This window comes from Cygnus olor, chromosome 1 (assembly GCF_009769625.2).
Source record: "Cygnus olor isolate bCygOlo1 chromosome 1, bCygOlo1.pri.v2, whole genome shotgun sequence".
Classification (NCBI taxonomy): domain Eukaryota; kingdom Metazoa; phylum Chordata; class Aves; order Anseriformes; family Anatidae; genus Cygnus; species Cygnus olor.
In genome coordinates, this window is record NC_049169.1 from 151827870 (window position 1) to 151853016 (window position 25147).

Here is a 25147-nt window from a genome sequence, read left to right on the forward strand (position 1 = left end):
TCCTTGCAAAATGGAGATAAACCTTCTTTCAGATGCACTTTAAACAGCACTTTAAGAAAAATAATTCTGCATTTTCTTTTCATTTTTTTTCCTATTCCTTACAATATCCCAAAGTCCTCTTTGAAGTAGCTGACAGAAGCTTTCAAGGTGTGAAAAAAAAAGTCAGATAGATAACCATGTTGAAATTTCACATCTAGGTACCAAACCTGGCCTAATTACTAGAACTGCCCAGTATTTCTCTTCATCTCTTTGTCAAAAGTTTTTAACATCAAATGAAAACCAAAATCATACTAAATAGAAAGTGGCGCAAATAATTTCTGACAGAATAAATATGAAGGTAACAACAAATATCTGTTGCAATCTAATTCATCCGTGTTGTTCTGAAATATTGTGTAACACTTGTAATTACTCTTCATTGTTCCACTAAAGTGGTAGTCAATTATGAAGGTTATTCAGCCCCATTATGAGCAGTGAGAGCAGGTGTTACTCAGTAATTCAGGCTAAAAGTTTGGAATATTCTTTCCTGCTGTTTTTAAGTACCCTGTTATATATTTCTTACTGGGGAATATCAGGCTTCACAATAAAAAAACATAGTTTGTTCAAGCCTGGAGCAGAGAAATAGACATTGTAATTGATAACATGCAACACAAAAGAACACTTTAAATCTCAGCTACCACTAAGCCTGAGAAGGCAATGTTCCCTTTTGTCTCCCATATTCTGTTATTCATTGTCAACAAAACAGAACGGTCCTTCCTTAAACAAGAAACCTGTGAGACAAGAGCCATCACCTGTTGCCACATAGGCATAGAGTGCTTACAGAAATGCTGCTGCCAACTCTCAAGTGGAGATCAGAGGCACTAAGAGAATATAAATCATCACGGAGTAACTGAAACTAGGCCTATGAGAGCCTGTGACTAAATTCAGTGCCTAAATATAAACTTTGATTTAGTTTATTAAACATATAGACACAATAGAATCATTAGCTTTCCATTATGCAAGCTAATCTCACACAAATAGTGTGATTTAAAAGACTCACCATGCAGTCATCATGTATTTTATGCTTCCATAACCATGTATTTTATGCTTCCTTAGAGCTAATGTCATATTTCTGAAGGCAAACACTAAGAAGGATCTGAGCTACCACTCAGGAGACTGAAACAAGAGGTTACCTTGGAGCTATGAGCAAAACTACAAAACTATCCTGTGATGTATTGCTTGGTAAATTCATAGCACTTTAAACAGCTTCAGGAAGTGTACAAATGTGTCTAATACACTTGGCTACATGCCTAATTAAAAGAACTATACTTGGGGGCTTTTTGGAAAAGAGGACAGGTCCTATTCCTCGCATTATTATTATCCAGAATATTATCTCAACATTTGGGTGTTAATAACAAAGTTGACAGTGGCAAAAAAAAAAAAGAAGGGGGGGGGGGAGGGCAAAAATCCCAGACCAAGGAATTAAAAAGAAGTTTTTGAAAGTCTCAGTTGTTTCCGTTTCTCTGTTAATAAGTCTTTGCTCATTCATAAGACATCTGTTTTTACCCATGAAAGCACTTTAGCCTATCCTTTGTTGTTTTTTTTCCAGGATACACAGTTTTGCTAAATTCCAATGCCATAGGTTAAAATAGACAAGCTGAACAAAGGTAGTACGTACCAGTAAGTACTGTTGTTTTTTTTTAAATCACATGAAGCAGAAAAAAAAAGAGGAGAAAATTTTGAAAAGAATCTTCTTTCCAACTATTTTTAACCACTGTGTAAATACATAGAAAATTTCGTATTTATGCTTAGTATGAAATAATCTTTTACTAATGTGGAATAAGAGGAGAGAATATCAATGACTTGTTGGGCATTTATATTGGAAATGGTTATAGTAACGGATCTGCTTAATCACCAAAACACTAACCGAGAAAGTAATATATTTACCTTCCATTCAGGGTCATATGCCTTTCTTGAAGATACAACATTGTTCTCAAATCAAACAGACACTAATGACCACAGTATCTAAATATCTGTATGGAGTCTAAACATCTGAGTTGTCAATTGTCTTTTCAGCTTTAAATTCACTAAAGCCAAGAATATTTGGATTTACATTTGTCAATGACAAATCTTTACCAAACACTTTCCTAAAATTCAGAATGAGAACAGAAAAGGAGTAATATTTGTCTTCTTGCAGCAGAGCAAATCAGGAAATAATGAAATTACACCAAACTAAAAATAGTACAATCAAGGGAAAAATTAAGTTCCCACCCTTCCTTTTTTTTATGTGCCGAGACATGAAACTCCATATTGACTACTTAACCTACTTTTACATAGCCTTAACCACATGTTCTTATCCTGTAATTCTTCAACAAGATGTTAGCTGTTGACCGTACTGTACGCACCTTAAGAAAAAATTCTGAAAATTATTTAAAGTGCACTATAGATAGTCCCCTTGCAATCAACAGAAATTGTATAAAAATGCCTTGTGGAGTAACTTGGCTAAGCCTTGAATGGGTATAAGTAAAACACACAAAAATAGAGAACATTTACACTACTAGGTGATGGCTGTTCTCATTCAGCTGTACGCATGATGCTTATCTTCAGTGCAACTACTGCATCAGAACACAATACTATATCAGGTGATCCAACATCAGGCATAATTTGGTCTGCCTCTATTTATTAGCTTTCAGGAACACTTCTCAGAGGCCAGAAAGAGACAATAGCGTGCATTCTCCCCCAAAAACAATTACCACCACAGTGCTCTGTCTCCTAATCTATGGAACAACAGAGATTTGGGTTTAGCTCTGACAATTAACAATCTTCATCAAACATTCTCTTAACATTTGCGAGGAGAGAAAAAAAAGAGTCTGAGTTCCACATGTTTTAAAATCACAGAATAAATAAAGTGGGAAAGGACTTGGCCCGCCTGGCCCAAACTGATACCCTGCCCTAGACAAATGCTAAAGACAAAAATGGGATAGGTGAGAAAATAGGGAAAAAAAAAAGAGTGCAAAAGCTCATGGACTGAGATAAAGACAGGAAGATTGCTGACCTATTGCCACTGTGGGCAAAGCAGATTCAGCTTAGGGAAAATTAATTAACTTCCAATTAGAATAGGTATTTAGTTAGTAATTCAGGTACTGGCAAGCAAAAAGAATGAGGAATGGGGCTGTGGTTAGCCTGTAACAGCTCCTGTCTGCTGTTCCTTCCTCATCACACTTTTACCCTGCTTCACCATGGGTCCTTCCCACAGTCCTTCAGGATAAGCCTGTCCCAGTGTGGGCTCGTCATGGGCCCAGATCCATTGTTTTCTGCTCTTTCTTACATGTGTTTTCCATGAGGTGCCACCATCTTGTCTGCTGGACCTGGCCATGCCCTGCGTTGGGGCCATTGGAACTGGCTGAAAGTGGCACCTGCACCCAGTACAGTAGGAAAATAAGATGGATATTTTCCAGCATTTTTTTTTTTACATTTTATTTTGTTGCACTAGGTTCAATTTTACATTATTTAGAGTTTATCCTCTTGTTTTAGTGCTTCACTGCTGAGCTGTATATAAATTCGGATACAGCAGGAACATTTACCTTGCCATAACGGTTTCTGAACTCAGCCCCCACTGTCCCCAATGGAATTTTAAAAAGCTGAGTGAAGATCTACATGATACATTTATTATATGACTTATTTGTTATTGATGATAGTGCCTTATACTGACATTTCTGCCATTATTAGGCAGACCATACTACAGAAATTTATCATTACTATGGCTATTATTCTGCAAAAACTTATTGAAGAAGTGTAGATATAATTGTCTCCCCAATGAACGAATGAAGAACTCCCTGAAGGCCTCCTACATGTAAAACTATATGGAAAATGCTCAGCAGAATGCAAGGGAAATTTCAGTTCTGAAGTTTCTGAAATTCTGAAATTTCAGTTCTGCAGAATTTTCTGCGCTAGGCACAAGGTATTTGTGATACTGACAAAGAGTTTTAGAAACCAGAACAAATTCTCTATAAAATATACAGAGCCTTTAGCAATGCAGTCCTTACTGACATAAAGTAATTTAATGTAAAAATTGTAATCAAGTCCTTGACTGGCATATTTACTGCCTCTGGAAGGAGACTGAAAAATTTTGCCAGTCTGCTGAATCAAGCTATGAAACTGTTTTAAAAAAAAAAAAAAAAAAAAAGTATAGCAATTAGAGTGCAAATCTTCAAGCTTTTGAACATGAGATTCACTTTCTACAAGTGCCTGTGCAAGTAAATCTCACTCATCTATTCACAGATACAAGTTCTTAAAGGGGGCACAAGCAAAACAAAAGGAAATTGTTTTAAATTTGAATTTTCAAAACCTCAGAAAATTGTGTTGCCTATAATAATCCACATTATGGTTAGACATCCTGCCACTGGAAATCTGGGCATGTGAAAGCCCAAAGAAAACTTGCTGTTATGAAATGCGGAATAGCCTTTTTAGAGCTTATAAGAAAGAGTTGTGAAATAGTCACCCCTCTGTTTCCTTTCTACAAGTTTTTAAGCAGACCAAATCATTATCACACTCTATTATCTAAAGGAACTACTGCTCCACAATCCTTTTAAATGAATCTAGACAAGATTACATTACCTTGCTGTCTGAATTCAGTCAACGTACAACACTGAAGAGTATACAATAAGCCACATGGATAAGACAGAATAAAACCTGAAAATGTCACAATCTTTAGTTTGTGATTAAATGAGTCACTCCCATTGAAAAAGAACATATACCACCTCAGAAAAAGCTCTTCAGAAATGCAGCTGTACTTGCCATATCACAAAATGACAGTCAATATACAATGCCATAGCAGTAAGCACGATCTATAAGGTCAGTCAGTGTGAATTATCATTCACATCTAAAAGAGCCACAGATTTAATATAGATGTTATTTACCATTAGCTAAGGTTTGAGGTTCTGTTTGCATTTCAGCATCATTTCTAACTCTAGCTGACCCAAACCCATCATGCAAAGTTTTAACTGTTTGCTATAAAGAAAATAAACTTTAATCTTAAGAATTTACAAGTTAAACAAAACAAACTGCTGAACAGGAGAATGAACATTACTAGATTACTTGTTCCCTACTATAGAATATCTGCTTACTAGGTCATCCTTGACAGTTCTTTGTGCAAGCTTCCTACCTAAAAGGCTGATGGTCTCTGAGATAACCTAAGAAAGGAACTGTAATTAATGCTTTAAGTTTGACATGGTAGGTCATTCTACAAGTTACAGATTCTTACAGGTTTTGATTTGATTTAGATACAACTGCTCATCATTATACACTTCATTTTAGGCCTCAGAAAAAACTATACTAATGAATGTATTCATTTTTATATTTATGATGCCCTTCCATGTGTATCTTCAGAGCTATTATTTATGTTCTTTTGCTTGGTTGCCATTGCCACCAAAGAACTATTAATGGTAAGGAAATGAGAAAGATATATTTATACTTTTTATGATTTATCTTCTACTCGTCATTACCTTTTTTTTTTTTTTCCTGTGTTAATTACATGAAATGTTTATAAAATAATCACTGGCTCTTTATTATTCAATTACTACTCATCTACATCCTCACAAAAACTAGACAAATACATTCTTGACCATAACATTACTGTGATATTTCCAGTCAAAAATCAGTCACCTATGACTAATGAGTGTCAGATGCCAATAATGAAATTCAATATATCACATATGAGATCAAGATGCCTCTGAGTTGATTATTTACTGCAAATATCTATATCAGATGGTAATCAATGGTGCATCCCATTCAAATTGCAAATGGATCAGTAATAAGGTCACAGAAAGGTATCAATAAACATCATTGAATCTGTGATATGAAATAAAATCTACCTAACACAAAATAAAGCACAGGCTGTTCAGACTAACCACCTAATTCTTTGTACATCCAGAAGAGTGAAAAAAGATCAGCATATTTCTTGTTTATGTAACAGCTTTTAAGTATTAAAAAATTCTGAAATTAATAAAACAGAACTATTACTCATTTGGGTACAAGCCCAAAAAAAATGTAAGTAGAGGTAAAAGCTTGAATGGAAAGATCCAGAATTTATAACAGTTGTATGCCAGCTCAAATTAATTATCATTTCAATAATGATAAAACACAGATTTGTAGCCTGTGCTTTTTGATAAAGGCAAGGATTAAGGATAACTGAATCAAGTTTGCTAATCACAACAAACACTGAAGTCCATGTAGTTTAATCTGATATATCTGCAGCAAACAGAACTCGAGTATGCCACTACATACATAAAATCATAAGTCTGCATATGTTTGTGATATTTCTGTTTATATTAATTCCTTTCACTGTTAACTTAAATCTTATATGAAGCTTCAAAGGGTGAGAGACACTTCTAACTGCTCTTCAAATGTGTTCCAGTGCATAATCTGCATCAAAATCTGAACCTCTGTGCAGTGAAGGATAAATTTCTGACTTCTCAAGCTCCAAAAAATTAACACAGTTCTTCATGTAGTAGGGTAATATTTGGGATAAATTCATGTGCCAGCATCTTCAGTAATTAAGTAGCCTTTGTGAAGGACATTTCCAATATAGATTAGGTAAATGGAATAATCGCTGAGTAGCAGAGCATTACATGTGACCTGAACAACCGCTCTACAGATATTTTGCCCATAATCATAAACATAATTAAAAGACTTGTGTTTTTCCTTGGCTCTCAACTTGATGCTCAACTACAGTATCATGACAAGAATCACCACTGTAGCTAATTACTTTCTATCCAGTGACACTGTGACCAGTTTACTGCATGCAAGACTTCTGATGACCTCAGGGGTAATATAAGATTTGGTCCAGTAAGAAAAATGTGCAGCAAAGTAAAATTCTAATTATTTTGTTTCTTCAGTATTACACAGTCTAAGCCTATGCAGGTCAGTTGACTTATTGGGACAGAGGATCTTTCCACCTAGTTCTTCAGTTTGACATTACTCGACACTATTAGGGACTGAAAAATCACTGCCATTCAAAGTTTAGAAATGAAAATATTGCCAATATGAATCCCTTACTTTGTAGACATATATTCAGCATCACTATTTGATAGTACCTCCTCCAACCAGAGGGGATACTACAGGATTTTGAATCAGAGGAGAACCAGAGGAGGCTCATTTGCCTAGAATCTGATCTGCTGCTGCCCACACTCACTTCAGGTTCACATCAGGGTAAACAATGGCTGTAAAGGCACAAAGTGATGGACTCCATTTGCATATGATTCCAAATTTAACCAAGTGTACATTACTCCAGTATCCTAGACATTAGACTTGTAGTGCACGTGCCTTTAGGTGTGTCCACTTCCTACCTACTGGCTGTGCCTGTGATATAAACATTCCGCACACACAACAGCCACGAGGATCAATATCTGGATTATGCAGTGGAATATGTGATATATTTTGTAATGCAACATATCTTGAAATATCTTTTACACTTCAGTAGCTCATCTATCATTGTAAAGGTCATGGATTCCAATATTACTAATGCTCTAAAAATCTTCAGGTTAGCTTCTGTCAAAGTATCTTACTTTGTGAGCAGCCCTCTCATTTTATTATCCATTGAAAGAGGTCAAAAACATTCTGTTGTCAACATACATCTCCTTGGGATTTGGGATTTGGGTTAAGCTTTCAAAAGGAAAAAAAAGAAAAAGAGAGAGAGAAGGAAAGAGAAGGAAAGAGAAGGAAGGAAGGAAGGAAGGAAGGAAGGAAGGAAGGAAGGAAGGAAGGAAAAGAAAGAAAGAAAGAAAGAAAGAAAGAAAGAAAGAAAGAAAGAAAGAAAGAAAGAAAGAAAGAAAGGAAGGAAGGAAGGAAGGAAGGAAGGAAGGAAGGAAGGAAGGAAAAGAAAGAAAGAAAGAAAGAAAGAAAAAGAAAGAAAGAAAGAAAGAAAGAAAGAAAGAAAGAAAGAAAGAAAGAAAGGAAGGAAGGAAGGAAGGAAGAAAAAGAAAAAGAGAAAGAAAGAAAGAAAGAAAGAAAGAAAGAAAGAAAGAAAGAAAGAAAGAAAGAAAGAAAGAAAGAAAGAGAAAGAAAGAAAGAAAGAAAGAGAAAGATTAGTGATCTATAAGTTACACCTGGACTCAGGTTGCTAGGTTATTCCCCAAGCATATGACAGATCTGCTATAGTCTGTAGGATCTGTGGACAGTAGTAATAGCCAGCCCCCCACACACACACACACAAAAAAAAAATACCTCTTACAGTAATTTTATTGAATGAAAGCAGCAAAATTAAACTTTCAGTTCCTTGTTACATATTGTTTTTATCATTCTAAAAAGAAAAAATCCTTTCTTCTTTCTCACCCAAACAAAAATAAAAATTACCACGTCATATGAATTACATCTTTACATGAATCTGAAATGACTGTTTCATTTTGGACAAAAAAAAATGTTGAACTGAAATAATGAAATTTGATGAACCATTTCAAAATAGATATGCATGATTTCTGTGAAAATTCTAATACTTTGAAGAGGGAATGTCTGTCAACCTTACTCCCACACCCATCCCCCCAAAAACACCAACAAACAGGTTTTAAACCATTGGTTATTTAGTTAATATAAAGAATGCCATCTACTGGCAGCACTAATAAGTAGCACTGTTTGTAAATTGGTCCCTGTGGTAAGGTTTCCGCTTTTATGTACTATATTTTAGAGTCCAATGTTCATTTAAGAAACCAGGTGTTATGTTCCAGGTTTCTCTTTAACATCCACTAGACATCGTGTCTAATGTGTTTGGACACAAGTCCCTTCTAGGAACAAGGCAGCTTCATGACCTGTTTAGAAAGAAGGTTTTTTTTTTTGTATGTATGTTCCACAGTCTGATACACATACACTGCACTGGCATAGTTACAAAACGATCACCTTTCATAATGAGGAGAAAAGCATGTGTGTTTATATATTTCCAAAGTTGGCCTGCCCAAAAGAGGCAGAAGATGCATTCAAAAAATTCATGAGTAAACTGCTAGAGAAAAGGAATGTATTAGACTTACAGAGGTTGATGTCCAGTTCTACTCTACAATGCAACTTTCCTAAAACATTCATTGAGTAAAATGTTGTCCTTTTGAAGCAGATATTTGAGCAAGGACTGATTTATAATGTACATTATTTTTATAATTAAAATAATTGCTTATTTTATTATGTTACAAATATGAGAAATAAAGGGTGTATATATAGTGTTATGAGAAAATAGTAAACTAGAATCAGGTACTTGGGTTTAAAATCCATGTCCATTTACCCAGGTTAATAAATAAATAAAATAAAATAAATTGAAACAAAATAAAACCATTAATGTTTAGTAACTCATTTGGCTGCCCTTCTCTGGCTCCATGTCACAGACTTAGCAGATTCAGACATTATTAATATTTTTGTGGCAGCAATTTGTTGGATTTGATATACATCTTTCTGAAAACCTCTATAATAGTCAGATAGCTGTTTCATTTTGTTTTACCCAACACAAAGCTTTCAATTTTAGAACTGGAAAGCTGAAATTCCAGTAAATTTCACAGAATTTATGATTTAATTGGAAGCATTTAGGTTTTTTGGGTCATGTCTTGCTTTATTGGTTCTCTGAAGTGTGATTTGTATGACAAACTAAAAAAAAAAAACCACAGACAAAGACAAATATCAGACTTCAAGTGTGCCATAAAGTAATGCTCCTAACAGAACTGACAAAGCTGTCTGCTTAAAGTATTTTGAACACCGGACAAATTAAGATGGCAATGAAAGGGCAGAACATTTGAACCAATGGACCTATTACTTAGAAAAACTGCAGCAGTTCCTGTAAAAGAAATTCAATAATGATATTCAGGAAACAAAAATGAGATAATATATTACAGCAATTTCTAGTTCGCCTGTGAGAAACAGTATCACAGAAAGAGATTCACACCTTCTGGGACAAAGATTTTGACTTGAAGAAAATTTTCTTAAGATTTTCTTAGCATGAAGACTGGCTTTTAGCCTAACTTTTCTTAATGTTGAACCAGCATTGAACTTTGCACCAATTCCTTCAACCATAAACTGCAGAAAACATTTTTACCATAGAGTTATTTCCCAAGGTTTCATATAGATACTTAAACTTATATCTAACAAAGACTTCAGAAAGTATTTAGGTTCCTAGTTGCTAATTATACTTCCTACTTTCCTCTGATAACTGCAAAAACTCTCAGTGAGACATCAGAATACTTCCTTCAATCTCACTTCTCAGGCTGCTTGCTTCCAGTTAAAATATTTAGTCCAGTCTGTACTTGGTTCTCATAGTACACAGATCTCTTAAAAGTAAGGAAGCACTTTCACATCTCCCACTCTCTTTGTGCAGCTTATGCTGTTGTTTCAGTTTTCTACTGAATGCAAGGTTGCAACTGTTTGTACAATCACCGGGAACAAAATACTTAAAAGCACTATCCATATAGAAAATGTTGCCAAGTTTCACCAACAGGTGTTTGACAGACATCTGAAACACTAGAGAACTGCTTTTCTAAAGAAAATATTTTAAAAGACAGTTCTTACTTAACAGCAACTCATAAACTTTTCCTTTTTAATTTCTTTAGTAAAAAAAAAATAATCAAATGTTACATGCTTTTGCAAGTTAGTCCATTCTTTGTCTTTTTTTTTAATTAATTAATTTATTTATTTTCCTTGTAAATAATATAATTGATCACTGTGCTCCTTTGCACTATAACACCAGCCTCAAAAAGTAGCAAAAGAAAAAGTCAGTTAAAATATCAAGATCACACTGACTTAAATTTGGCACTTACTAAATGTCTTAATTTCTTAAAAGTACTTTACTAAACAAGTTGGATTTTTCTTCCTGATAGGAAAGGCTACATACTTTGAAAATGATATTCACTGACTTCATAAATTTCCCTTGTAGTTTTCTGACTCTTACAAATACCTGCATCTCTATTATATCCATCAGTGCTTCATTCAAAGCTAGTAAATAGCACTTTACTAGAATTTAGCTAAACCAGAATATAACTATTGATAAAACACATTATTTTTGTCTATCATAAAAAATTGATTGTTTAGCTTTTTAATGTCTTTGTCCCTTACAGAATTGAAAGAACTTTTCAGTCTTTGTATCTGTATTCTTCAAATGTGCTTTACTGATATACATTTACTGTGGGAGTGGAATAACTCATTCTGCAATCATAAACATTACATGGCAAAATACTTGAAGAGAAATCTCAAACACCTCAAACAGGAAACTATGAGACAGACAAGCAAGCAAGCATTATTCAGGCTGGAATCTGGTCTGGTCTAAACCCAACTAAGAAAAGTGTGTAGATGAAGGGAGGTTTAATTTTTGTATCATGGAAAGTTGGGCTTCTAAAATCACACCATGCATTGCAGGCTTCCTTTCCAAAACACAGCTTCTGGAAAGCAAAGTGTCTTACAGTATTCACCAAAACCCCAAACTCTTTTGATTCTTAACAGTTTTCAGCTAAAAAGACTGCTTCCATTTGAATTTTCACGGCCTTTAAGGTATTTTTAAGTGAATTTTTTATAAGCACAAAACAAGGAAGAAATCTAACTACTCAGTCAACCTGGGAATCTATTAATTTTGTGTTTCACTATACAAAATCAATTTGGGGACAGCACCAATCCATTTATTTTACATAATCTGCTGTCTTGGAAAAGTCACAGAGCAGGCAGCAGCTTCACAATAGGCAGCAGGTCTTTGGCAAGGTGCGCTGGAGACTCCTCTTTCTTTCATCTTTTCCTGTGGGCTAAACACATATCGTACCAACCACAGTGCAGAAAGAAGGTCAGTCTTCATTGTTATAACAACAGCATGGTGTTTGATAGATGTCTCTTTACTAGTCAGTTAAATGGGACTGGGACTGTTCCCTGGCACTGGGGCCATCTGGCACGCAAGAACTGGCTTCCGTACTACCGAGCTGTCTTCCTTGAAGGTGGCCTTATCCAGGCTGCCTGCTGGGACCAGTCACTAGCCCACGCTAATTCCTGTACTATAAACAGGAATGGTTTGGAAAGAATACTAGCTGGCACAGGGCAGAAGTAGACCAGTGATTGTTCTAACAATTTGACATTACAGGCAAACAAGCTGCAGTGCCTGGAGATGATCCATAGTACTGTTTAATTTTCTAGTCTGGAGGCACTGCTAAGGCAGCTTGAAACAATCCATAAACTACAATAACATATTCAGAACAAGGACTCATATCCGGGTATCAGCAGCAGAGGTTCTTCGCTCCAGCCCACACAGATATCTATTAATTTTATTTGTAGTGTAATAAAACATTACAGTTGGGGTAAACAATTTCATAAACTGGTGAAATTCATAGAACCCAGATGAAGGCATCTGAAGGTTAGCCTGAGAGTCGCTCTCATTAAGGACAGTAGAGAAAAGTAGGAATGATGACAATTCATCTTTTAGCGACACAGAAATATAAAATTAATGCAAAGATTGCCTCGCATCTGAAGGCACTGTCATTCCACTGAAAACAAAGGCTGACATATTTCAAAGTGGATAACTAGCTAAATTCAAGATATGAACCTCACCCAGAATACTCTACTGTGTTTACAATAACTAACGTATATTTAACATGATGTCTTGACTTTTTTTCTCCTTACTGTATGCAGCTGCACAGGCAAAAAAAAATAAGTGCTTTGTTGTGCATACAGCAGTCAGCTCTGCATTTGCAAATGCAAGCTGACTCATTCAGTAATGTTTCAATATACATACATTTATTATGAGGATGTGAACAAAATTTTTCAACAATACTGGCCTTCATTTCAATTTTTGTGGCAATAAACAACTTCATGACTTTCTATCAGATATTTTTCTGGTCAACAAGCTGTGAAATCTAATCAGCTCTCACATATAAACATGTACACACACCTCAGCTGCTTCTTGTTTTTCCAGCAGACATTCTTTGGAAGGTCTCCTGTTACTGCGATCAAACTACAAATACTTGATATACCAAAGTAATCAGAGAGATGATACTTACAGATACTTTTGTTTTGCACACCTGCTATGTTTCCAAAGATGCAAGGTGAACCTGCATTTCTCTCTTGCCTCGTATGCGTTGCATAAATATTCCATCAGACAACTGCCCTTGCACGTTCTAATGAATAACTTTGTCTGCAGTGTGAATCATTCCCATATTTCTGCAAGTACTCAGGACATTGATAAATCCTGACTTCAGGTTAAAGATGATTTTTGAAGTGAACCAAAATAGGATGACACCTTGGAGCAGCGAAAATCTAATCTACTTTCAAAATTATTATTAAGTTTAATTGGTTCTTGTCTTCTGTGACTAGAAAAAAAAATAGCTTGTTCTACCTCTTTACAAATGATATTGGTATACCAAAACAAGCATATTTGATGTTTGTTAGGCATCCTTCAACAGAAACTAAATAAATTTTACTGCAAACTTCTGACTATCAGGACTTCCTACTTAAGTGTATGCAATTCTTCCATCTAGCATTCACAACAATACATTGCTTTTCTAGACTCCGCAAACACACACTATCCATCAAAGGTGTTGATGTGTTGTGGGTCTATATTCAGCCCACCATACAATCAAATGAAAGACACAGACTAGACAAAAGATTCAAAGGAAGTCTAGCATAAATGAGTGTCAGTCCATTCTTTGATTAGGTAATGGCAATTATGATAATTACAGCAATCCACTACAGGGAAATGTTCCAAAATTGCCAGCCTGCTGCCAAGTGTAGCACTTGCAGTATCCACTTATGCAAAGCTTTGCCTGAACTTTTTGAATACTAACCCCAATCTTTCAATTGTAAACAGCATAAGTTGGCCTGACAACTTAAGTCTGTGATCTATTACATCTTATTAATATATGGAAAATTCTTCTAGGGTACATGCATCATCTACTGATACACATCATTGTGAAAGTTTAACCTAAACTTACACGCCATAACATGTCAAAAATATTATTTCTCATATATTCTTTTTCTGAATAATAATTCCAAAGATTTTTATATTGAATGGCCGTAAGGTAAACACATTATGCTTTTTTTTTTCCCCTTTTTTTATTATGCTTCCTGCTCTGCTTAACAAGAAGTCAAGTTCAAAAATTTGAAGAAACAGGGATGCCTGAACAAAAAATGCCATCTATGTCAGAAGACACTCTAAGAATCGCTGAGTGTTTTGGAAACAGCAAGAGAAACCCACCAATCCAAAATGGGAAAATACAGGCCAAGAACACTTCAGCAAGATTGGGATACAGAAGAGATTATGTGCAGAATATAGATGTCAGAGAGAAGATAAACCTGGCCTTCAAGTTCTTTCACAGATGTCTTTCACAGATGAAAGAGGTCGTCTTTGTCTGCTGGAGCAAGAATTACAATGAAGAGAACAAGAACAAGGAAGAACATTTCACATGCAAGAGGAAAATTTTAATGTGTCCAGAGAAGGTAGCATTTCAGAGGCACCGACTGAGAGAATAAGGGGGAACTATCATGTGGTTAACGCTTGCAGCCATCAGAAAAATAAATTCCTCTCAAGAAGTGAAAGGAATGAAGTCCAACTTTTTACAGATTTGTGCCTTTTGTGCCCTATCCATTCTTAGCCACTGAAATTAACTCTTATGATGAAAATCCTCTCAGATATAGGATTTTCCATTTGCCTTGCTTAAATTCTTGTCAGCCCATCTTTCCAAGCCTGTCCAGATACTTCCCAATAGCAGTCTCACCTTCCAGTGTATCGTCTTCTACTCCCCATTTCTTATCATCTACAAACTTGCCAATAGTGCACTTTGTCCCATTATCCAGGTTAACAAAGATGTCGAACAATTACTGTCTCATATCAGCTCCTGAGAGGGTTACCATCAGTAATCATCTACCAGAGGGACTTTGTTCTGCAGATCACCATTCCTTGTGACCAACAGACCAGTCAATTTTCCATCCATTCACCTAGCCAGTCCACATCTTGCCAATTTGACAATAAGGATACTCCAGGAGACTGTGTCAAAGGTTTTGCTACAGACAAGGTATACAACATTCTCTCCTCTCCCCTTATACATACAGATGGCCACCTTGTCACAGAAGGAAATCGGGTTAGTTAAGCATTATCTGCCCTTGGTAAACCTCCATGTTCTGTGTTTATAGACAACATTTTATCCTTCATGTAGCTGGAAATAGCTTCCAGGAGGATTTGCTCTCTCACTTTCCCAGACAGAGATTAAGCTGACTGACCTGTAATTGCCTTTGGTTTTACCTTTCTTCAATCATCATGAACCCTCCCCCAGTCACCACAGTCTTTCAAAGGTGACAGAAAACAGCCTGACAATGACATGACCCCCATGCTGGCCCACTTTAGTCATGAAATTTTCTTCCAAATGTGTCAGAGATTTGGATTACTTGCATTGAGTTCTCCTGATCATCCAGCAGGTATCAAGGTGACTGAATTTGCCTCTGTGTAGCAAGGAGAACAATCTTGAGGTTTCCTTCCGCTATCTGCAAAAGGCTTCATTTACATCCTCTCTTGATTAGATGGTCTGAAGCAGACCAAAGCATCACCTTTGTTAGTATGCTCTCTGATCCTTACTCAGTCATAATAATATACATGTATATAAATAACTATATAAACATATCATATATAAATAATTGTGCCTGCATCTTGCATATCCATTTAAACATCAGAATTTGTTTTGTCTTGCACTGTCTTTCTTACTGGCAAGAACAAAAAGAAAGGTATTTGAATCTAGAAGTACTATACTGAAAAAGAGCAAGTCATTTTCATTGTAAAGAGGAATCCATTGTAGGTATTCTGCAAGCAATAAATGTTATACTGCTGATTTTATCCCACAACCGTATTTCCTAAGTATCATCATAAAACAGACGTTACTTTTTCTCTGTTCTTTACCTCTTTGCAAATTTCCCACTTTGAATACCAGCGGGAAACTTCAGAACATTCACACATTCTATTACAAAATATTTTGAGGACCCCTTTAATCTAGCAAATATCATCCACATCTCAGAAACAGACAACTTCCAACACACCCTACCTCTACCGGAACAGATTAAAAAAACACTTAATTGGAAATAAAGTACTTCCTGAACCATATATTTATTACTGAGAAAGAAAGAGAGAAAGAGAGAAAGGAGAAAGAGAGAAAGAGAGAGAGAGAGAGAGAGAGAGAGAGAGAAAGAAAGAAAGAAAGAAAGAAAGAAAGAAAGGAAAAAAGAAAGAAAAGAAAGAAAGAAAGAAAGAAAGAAAGAAAGAAAGAAAGAAAAAGAAAGAGAAAGAAAGAAAGAAAAAGAAAGAGAAAGAAAGAAGAGAGAGGGTAGTGCAACTATTTGTTCATATTATTTTTTTTCTTAGACTTCAACAGATGACAAGTGGACTTTGGAGTGCCAGTCCAGCCTATAAGGGTATACCAAATTGTGTAACACTGCTCATCTGGCATTAAAGTACTAGCACAGTAAGAGTGCATCTCTGCTTGAAGCAGAGAGCAGATGAATAACGGAGCTCAATCTTAAAGCTAGAGATGCTCACTTGGACGCATGACTTGCATTTATGTTCTGTTCTTGTTACACCAGCTAATAACATTATTTGCTGCCAGACTATCTACTATAGTGCTTTAATTAAGACCTCCTTCAGAATGCAGGGGTCATGCAAAATGAATGAAAACAGCAGGCCAAATTCAGAGATGATGTATATTAGAGTAATTTACACTTCAATTAAACAGTGCAATTTGCATAGTAAGAGACTGCAATAAAGAGCTGGTAGCAGGGATGGTAACCTAGATTTTACCTTGTTTACACTTATCTTCTGTAATCCCATCCTGTCATATACAAAGTATACTGAATTACTCAAATTGCAACTTCTACTACAGCCTTGCTTTACTGAGTCAATAAGCAATAGTCTTTAAAAAATACATTTTTCGATAGGTACCTAATAGAAATACAAGATTTTTTCAGTTGGTCAGTTTTGACAATATCATTCTACACAGGAACCCCAAAGTTCTTAATTAATAACTGCACTTAGAACAAAAGAACTAGAACTGTGAGGACACAAAATTATGGTAAAGAAGGCTGCAGTGATGAAAGCACAGAACTGGTTCCCACCAACAGTCCTTTGGCCCTTGTAAGGCATCATACCTCTGTAGGGATTTATCTCACAGAGAGATCATAGAATCACAGAATGGTTTGGGTTGGAAGGGACCTTAAAGATCACCCAGTTCCAACCCCCCTGCTATGGGCAGGGACACCTCCCACCAGACCAGGTTGCTCAAAGCCCCATGCAACCTGGCCTTGAACACTTCCAGGGATTGGGCAGATGACCTGATTTGCATCCAGGTTTAAAAATTATGAAGATCTACTGAACAACATCCACCATAGGTTTATATGAAGCTATAGTAGTTGAAGATCTAATCCCAGAAATTATTTACAAACTGATTTTTTTTTATGTCATATTTATGACCAATTGGGTAAGACATCATAAAGCTCAGAAGAAAACAGCATAGTTCCCTCTGCCTTTTTTTTTTTTTAGCATGCATCTTTATATCTCATTTCCACTCCTGTTGATACACAGACATAGGTTTCTCTTTCCTTCTGCATGACATAGTATGTTGTATCAATTTACAGTATCTCCTGTGTCAACTGAGGTTTTGATGAGCTATGTTTCAGAGCAACATAAAATATATAGGAGGCTGTAGCGAGGTGGGGGTTGGTCTATTCTCCCACGTGCCTGGTGACAGGACGAGGGGGAATGGGATAAAGTTGCACCAGGGGAGGTTTAGGTCGGATATTAGGAAGAACTTCTTTACTGAAAGGGTTGTTAGGCATTGGAATGGGCTGCCCAGGGAAGTGGTTGAGTCACCATCCCTGGAGGTCTTTAAAAAACATTTAGATTTAGAGCTTAGTGATATGGTTTAGTGGAGGACTTGTTAGTGTTAGGTCTGAGGTTGGACTCGGTGATCTTGGAGGTCTCTTCCAACCTAGATGATTCTGTGATTCTGTGATATAATATACAATAGTACAGCCAAGATATCCCCAAAAGTATTAGGACTTTGCAGCAGCCACTGGACAGTGGCACTGTTCTTCAGGGTTGTCACTGATCCTTGTCCCTAAGTTCTGTTTCTAGACTCCAGGAGACAGTATCTTGCAGACTAGCAATATACATTACAGAACCCAGCACTGAACACATGGGATTGACTCACTGTCTCAGTTCACCACAGGGAATCTGTAATAATGCATTGAGCACTGTTGCTCTTACACTAACTCAAACACTTTCTGATAATTCTACAGAGAAGAAACAGCAAAGTTACTGTAAAGTAACTATGGTGAAAAAACTGTCAAAACGCTATATAACAAATTTAATATTTTGATAAGTGGGACTTAGGAGAGTTTGAAAAAAAAATCAATACAGAATCCAAAAAATTTGTACTTTAGATATCCATTGCTAGAGTACAAGCATAAAGGGAATTTCATGGCTAAAGAAATAGTCTCATTCTCTCCATATGAAAAATAAATAAAAGCAATTATAGAAAAGAGATTAAAATGGCAAAAGACACTACCAATAAGAAGATTTGTCATTTATTTTTCTTTGAATCACTGCCATGGGATGTCTGTCTTTACTCAGGATAAGTGAAGAGAACAAGATTATTAAAAAGAAAAAGAAAGCTATCATCTAGTATTCTCAAAATCTACTCTTTTTATTTTCAGTTCTCTTCCTCAGGGCTTTTTTGTAATAATTATTTTGACATCTGCTTTTTGCCCTAAGGGGAAACTCAAGTGAGTGATGTGCTTTATAAAGATAGAAAAGTGGTTTGTCTTGTCCCTTAATCCTGATAACAATAAGCTCTCTCTTTATTCCCTACCATAAGAACTTTTTGCTATGTCTTCTCCTTTATCTCTGACACTGGTCTTGTTGTACAGTGTGTTCTTAAAAGGGACAGACTTTTATTATTAAAATATTGCATCTATAGTGAAAAGTCAGGCAGCAAGTGAAAAAAAAAAAAACACTCTCAGGAATAAAAGTGTAGAAGGTATTACACATTTTATATGAATGAAGCCAGCTAGAAACTCTCCTCCTCCTCAACACACTTTTTATGGAAAGTCATTTTTGGAAAGTACCTAGTGATAGTGTGTTTGAATTCCCAAAATTGTCATCTGATCCCTCCCATTATATATAACTGGAACTACTGAAAGTAAAGACAGCCTGATTGATGTAACTGAGAGGATATATATTTCCTCTGTCTTTATAACATCATTAGAGAGTACAGAAATTCCCACTTACTGCTCAGTATGTCAATATAAAGCCTTCTATCTCCACCTACTTGAAGCAGCTAAGAAATAGAAGACCATGCTGAAAGATATTTTTGGCAGCTTCTCTGCTATCTCCACATGTTGATCAGCATCCATGAAGCAGTTTGTTATTCCTGTGAGTAACTGGGGAAAATCAGGAAGGGAATTAAGATCTGGAATAGAAGTACCCTGGTTCATCTGCTCTCTGGAGAGCAAAAGGCAGACTGAGAGATTGTATTCCAGCATTTTATGGATAGTGCTGATCAAATTAGGTCACGTTCTAAATAGCTTTCTTTTAATTCTCTAAATGTTTTAGTACAATTTTCATGTACCCCGATATATTAAACACTTAACTTTAAATTTGGGTATCACATGCAACAAATAATTTTCTTACTTAGCGTTGCTGATGTCTTCTCTTTTCCTGCTTATGGAAGAACATAATTTGCATTATAAGTGAATAATAAAAATTTGGGAACACTTAGTTAAAAATCTGGAACTTTATAGGAAAAATTAATATTACAAAAATATTGGGTGACTGAATCATAAAAAAGCTTATTCTGAATCATAAAAAAGAGTAATATTAGTTTAACATTCTCTGTCCTTTTCTAATCATTCTAATCATTACTACATTTAAAAGCAAAACATAAGGTATAAAATAAGCATCTTCTCAAAATAAAGTTCAAAGATGGAAGATTTTGGTCCCTCAGATTGATTGACAGTTTTTAAAGAGTATAATTTTGCCATGATTTTTGTGCTAATGTTATAAAATTTATAAGGTAAAACAAAAGACAAAATTTTTATGTAACCCGCACCACCTCGAATCTCTGACATAAAAATACATAAATTCCAAACCCCTTTTTATGAATTATTTAGAGGATTTGTGGTTTTTTTTTGTTTGTTTTTTATGTTTCACCTTCTGTAATTATTACTGAAGATTTAAATGACTGAATCATTGGGAGTTTTGTAGTCTTCCATATAAGAAAGTCTTGCAAAATGCACAAAAAAAAAAAAAATGGCCAGACAGGTTTTGAAAGAATATTTTTTTAATGCTTATTGAGGCAGCAAGGAATTTATTTGTGCACTGTTTAAGTGAAGAATTATCACATTTTGAAATCATACTTAACTTTGAAATCATACTTAACATTTCAACAAGAAAATGCCATCAACAAAAATATAAATTATGTTAATCTTGGGAAAAGGGCATCACAACTGAAGTTTCAACCTCCTCTACTTGAAAATCTGAGCATATCTCAGCATTTAGGCAGAGACTATAGAAAAAGGAAAAAAAAAAAAACAAACTATGAATTATAATAATTCTTTCTTTCCTATTTCCCCCAACACATTATGGCTACCTGTAATGCCATTAAAAATCATAAGAATGCTTTATCTTTCAATGTCTTTATCCAAGAGCATAAAAGTGATTACAAAAGAGTGTGTCAGCTATCAGAATTGCTGTTGACTAACCTAGAAACAAAAGGTAGAGGTGAGCAGAAAGCAGTCTTCAAGGACACACAATACAGGAAAAAGTCATAAACTGCAGCAGCATCTCTGGGTTCTTCATTATGTCTTCTACTCCATATATGAACTGCCTTACTAAAATATCCTATTTAGTAAGGCCATTATATTTACTCACATATACTCAACTTTGCCAGCAGCGCCATGGATGTACACTTACTGTCCTTGTGCCATAGCCAACAGAAAAATATTACAAGGAAACCATCAAAAGAATAATGTTTAAATGGAAAAGAAACACTTCAATTTTCTTTGGAACCTTCCCTCCCTTGTTACACATTGCTCACTCCTGACTTCAGAAAAACTTGTATTACATGGCCTTTCCCACTCCCAGAAGTTTTGATTGGAAATCCTTGATTTATGTAACTTCTGCTCATGATGAGCTATAATGACAATACCTAGAATTTTCAAATAGGACCAAAGAATTTAACTGTGCAAGTCCAATGACATTTTTTTTTCATAGCAACTAAACACCTATATCCTTTCAGCAGTACAGGAACCTTCCTACAATTTTAATTATATCCAGAATATAGTGGAAGAAGAGGAAATCCAGGGAGTCCAGGCTCAAAAAAAAAAAGCAAAACAAAACAGAGCAAATTACAAATGATTAGTCTAAAATTACTCCTTTCTCTTTTTCTCTCCAAATTTCATAAACAAAATTATTCATAGAATTAAAACGAGATACCACATTCCATTTAAAAATGACAGCTTTTAAGGATTTTTTTTTTCAGGTGTGGAATGCAAAACTCCTTGTTCCTCCATTACAGCAGTTGCCTATCATACTATGCCCTAGATACACTTCTGCGCCTTTTGCACTCCTCCTAACACTCAGTATTCTCAGAAAATAATCAAAGAAAATTGACAAAGTTCAGTGAAAACTGCTATCAATTAAACCTTTTGTTCCAGTAGATACTGTTTGTATTTTATTTTAAAATTTTGACCACCAGAACAGTTAAATGAATTCACTTGAAAGGGACTTATTTCCCTCCTACTGCATCAATATAACACAGTTGGATTTTGTTTTGTTTTGTCTTGTTTTTCAGAAAGCCAAGAGGATAGAATTATTGACATTAACATGCGTTAAACATTAACATTAAAAGTGAGCTTTAAACTCACTTTTCCCATTATACTTTGTAAAACTTTTCAAAATTTAACATCTAAACAGAACAATGTTTTATAATTTGACTGTGTTTTTATTCACATCAAACTTATTCTTATCACTATCGTTCTTTTTTCTCTGTCATTTGACTCAAAATGTATGATACTTTTTTAGCAGTGAATGCAGAGTTCAGGCCTTGTTATGCAAATAATATAACTGACTCCAATTGCACAACATACACAACTCCTAGAGAAGCAGATAAGAAAAGAAAAATAAATGACAAGTCTTGTTTGTTTTAGTTATAATTATTGCAAACATGATAAATGAAATGCACTGAATTCCCTACAGAACATAGAATCATAGAATGGCTCAGCGGAAGGGACCTTAAAGATCACCCAGATCCAACCCTCCTGCCATGGGCTGCCGACTAGATCAGGTTGCCCAGGTCCTCATTCTATCTGGCTATGAACACTTCCAGGGATGGGACATCCACAACTTATCTGGGCAACCTATTCCAGTGCCTCACCACCCTTTGAGTGAAGGATTTCCTCCTAATATCTATTCTAAAACTCTGCTCTCTTTTAGTTTAAAACCATTCCCCCTTGTCCTGTAACTCTCTGCCTATATGTAAAAGGTTAGTCTTCTCCATCTGCTTTTTAAGACCCCTTTATGTACTGAAAGGCCACAGTAAGGCCTCCCCAGAGCTCTCTCTTCTCCAGGCTGAACAACTCCAGCTCTCTCAGCCTATATTCACAGGAGGGGTGCTCCAGCCCTCTGATCATCTTCCTGGCCCTCCCCTGGGCCAACTCTAACAGCACCACATCTTTTTTGTGCTGCAGACCCCAGACCTGGATGCAGGACTCCAGGTGAGGCCTCACAAGGGCAGAGCAGAGGGGGACAATCCCCTCCCTCAACTGGCTGGCCACCCCTCTGTTGATGCAGCCCAGGATGCAGTTGGCCTGCTGGGCTGCAAGCACACACTGCTGGCGCGTGTTGAGCTTTTCATCCACCAGAACCCCCAAATCTCTCTCCCTGCAGGGCTGCACTCAATGAGTTCTCCCAGTCTGTCCTCCTGTCTGGGATTGCACCAACCTTGCACTTGGACTTGTTGAACCTTCTGAGGTTCACGTGGGCCCACTTCTCAAGCTTGCCCAGGTCCCTTTGGATGGCATCCCTTCCTTCTATTGTATGGACTGTACCACTCAGCTTGGTGTTGTCTGCAAACTTGCTGAGGGTTCACTTGATCCCACTGTCTATGTCATCGATAAAGATATTAAACAGTACTGGTGCCAATACAGGCCCTTGAGGAACACCACTCATCACGGCCTCCACCTGGACATAGAGCCATTGACCACATCTGTCTGGGTGTGGCCACCCAGCCAATTCCTTATCCAGCAAATAGTCCATCCTTCAAATCCTTCTCTCTCCTAGAGATAAGGATGTTGCGCAGGACCTTGTCAAAGGCCTAAAGTGCCCAGCTCGATGACATTGGGACATTGGTCAGTCTTCCCTTGTTGACTGATTGAGACGACCATGTTCCACCTAACTTGTGCCCAGAAATTCCGTTGAGAATTTTTAGCAATACTAGAGAGAAGTAATCTAGTGGAAAACTGTAGTGTAATTAAAAAAAAAAAAAAAAAAAAAGAAAGCAACAGTCTGTTAACACATACTTCTTTTAAGATACAATTAATCCCACATTTACTAAGTTATGAGTTGTTACACATTTACAGGAGGAGAAAAATATAATTATTACAGTGCTAACTTGGGTGGACAGCCTACGATTTCTGACTATGTTAGATAGTATTATTGGAAAAAGCAATTGCAAATGAAATGACATTTAGGGTCAAATGTAATAATTCAATACCAGCGTTAGACCTTTCCCAGCAAACATTAAGTGAGCAGAATTCATAACAACTTCAATTGCCAGCTCTAGCAAAAGTCTGTGTCATATTTACTGTTCTCTCTGCTCTCTACAAGAAATACATTTCACACAGTGAGAATGAAAATTAGCAGGTCCTTGTCCTTCTGAACAATATTTTTTGTTTTGCTTGCAATGTGCATTTCAATTGTACCTATGAGTTTGTATATTTTTTTAGTCAGAGATTTGAAAAGGCTACAGCGTCACAAAGAAATGCTTTCAAATGAAAAGCCAGTGGCTAACTAGGAAACTGCACTGAAGAATAACCGCATTTTAGAAATCAGTCCTGCATTCATTAGGGCAAGTTCTTTGGCAGTGTGAATCTGAACAGTTCTATCACAACGGTGCCACAGCATTTTACACAGACTGAAAATCTCATGCTGTTTTTGTCAAAGAATACAAAGAATAATTTCATGTTTTTAATATATCCTTAGCAAGACTTAACTGCAGCAAAACTTCAAAGCTTCCTTCCTAACTCCCAAAACAAATACTGAGGCAAGTAACATAAAATACAATGCAATAGATGACAGTAAAAATAGGTGCCCTTTTTATTCTTGTCCTCCCTTATAAATAGCTCATAAATTATGCAGGTCTGACTTATCCACAGTAAGCCAAGAAATTTCACATTTTTCAGTTGTAGTAATGCTGGAAACCTATAAAAATTCTTTTAATGGAAGTATGCTTCTAGAGCATGAAAATACTTACCTCTTCCAGAGCAAGGTAAATTAGAATTTCCTTGGCACTTCTTAGCACTTTCCTCAGCTGACAATGGACAAGACCGTGGATGTTCACACTTCTTCCCAGTCCATCCTTCTTTACAGTCACACCTTCCGCAATTACACTGTCCGTGACCTTTCCAATGAATACAATCAAAGATTAACTTCCATGCTGATGAGAGGTATTGATACCTCATGATTAGATGAACTGTATCAATTTTTTTTTATTAAGGTGTCAGTTGGCAAAAAATACAGTCAACTCACTGTATTTATTTTTTTTTCTGACAATAGCTCTGCATATTATTCCATTTGAGACATATTTCCTTTATTTTTTTTCTGTAAGGGGTGTTTTGTCACTTGACACACACTCCTCATGTGAAAGAGTGGAAAGGAGGATACAAATACACATCTCACTGTCCGGAGAAGTGAGGTTGTCATAAGGCAATATTTTATTTACCTCTATGTTCTTTTTTTTCTACCACAGTTGCAGCATATTCTCTAAGTAATGTACCAATACCATCTTTTATGTACTTGCAATCAATGTGATCCTCTAGAGACAAGCAATTCCACAGCAATTCCAAGTCTCAGACCAGTGCCTTCTACTAAATAATGGTGTGCAAATAACAAAATGCTGGGCTTAATCAATCCTCATCCCCATAG

At 36.1% G+C, this 25147-nt stretch overlaps 1 protein-coding gene across 2 annotated transcripts in view; it reads right to left on the bottom strand.

The window, feature by feature from the left end:
- Nucleotides 1-25147, bottom strand: part of ITGBL1 (integrin subunit beta like 1) — a 146660-nt gene that overhangs the window by 45495 nt on the left and 76018 nt on the right. For both annotated transcript variants that reach the window (XM_040537852.1, XM_040537843.1), the window contains exon 7: nt 24477-24623. In XM_040537852.1, coding sequence (XP_040393786.1) covers nt 24477-24623 — 147 coding nt within the window. The remainder of the gene's footprint in view (nt 1-24476; nt 24624-25147) is intronic.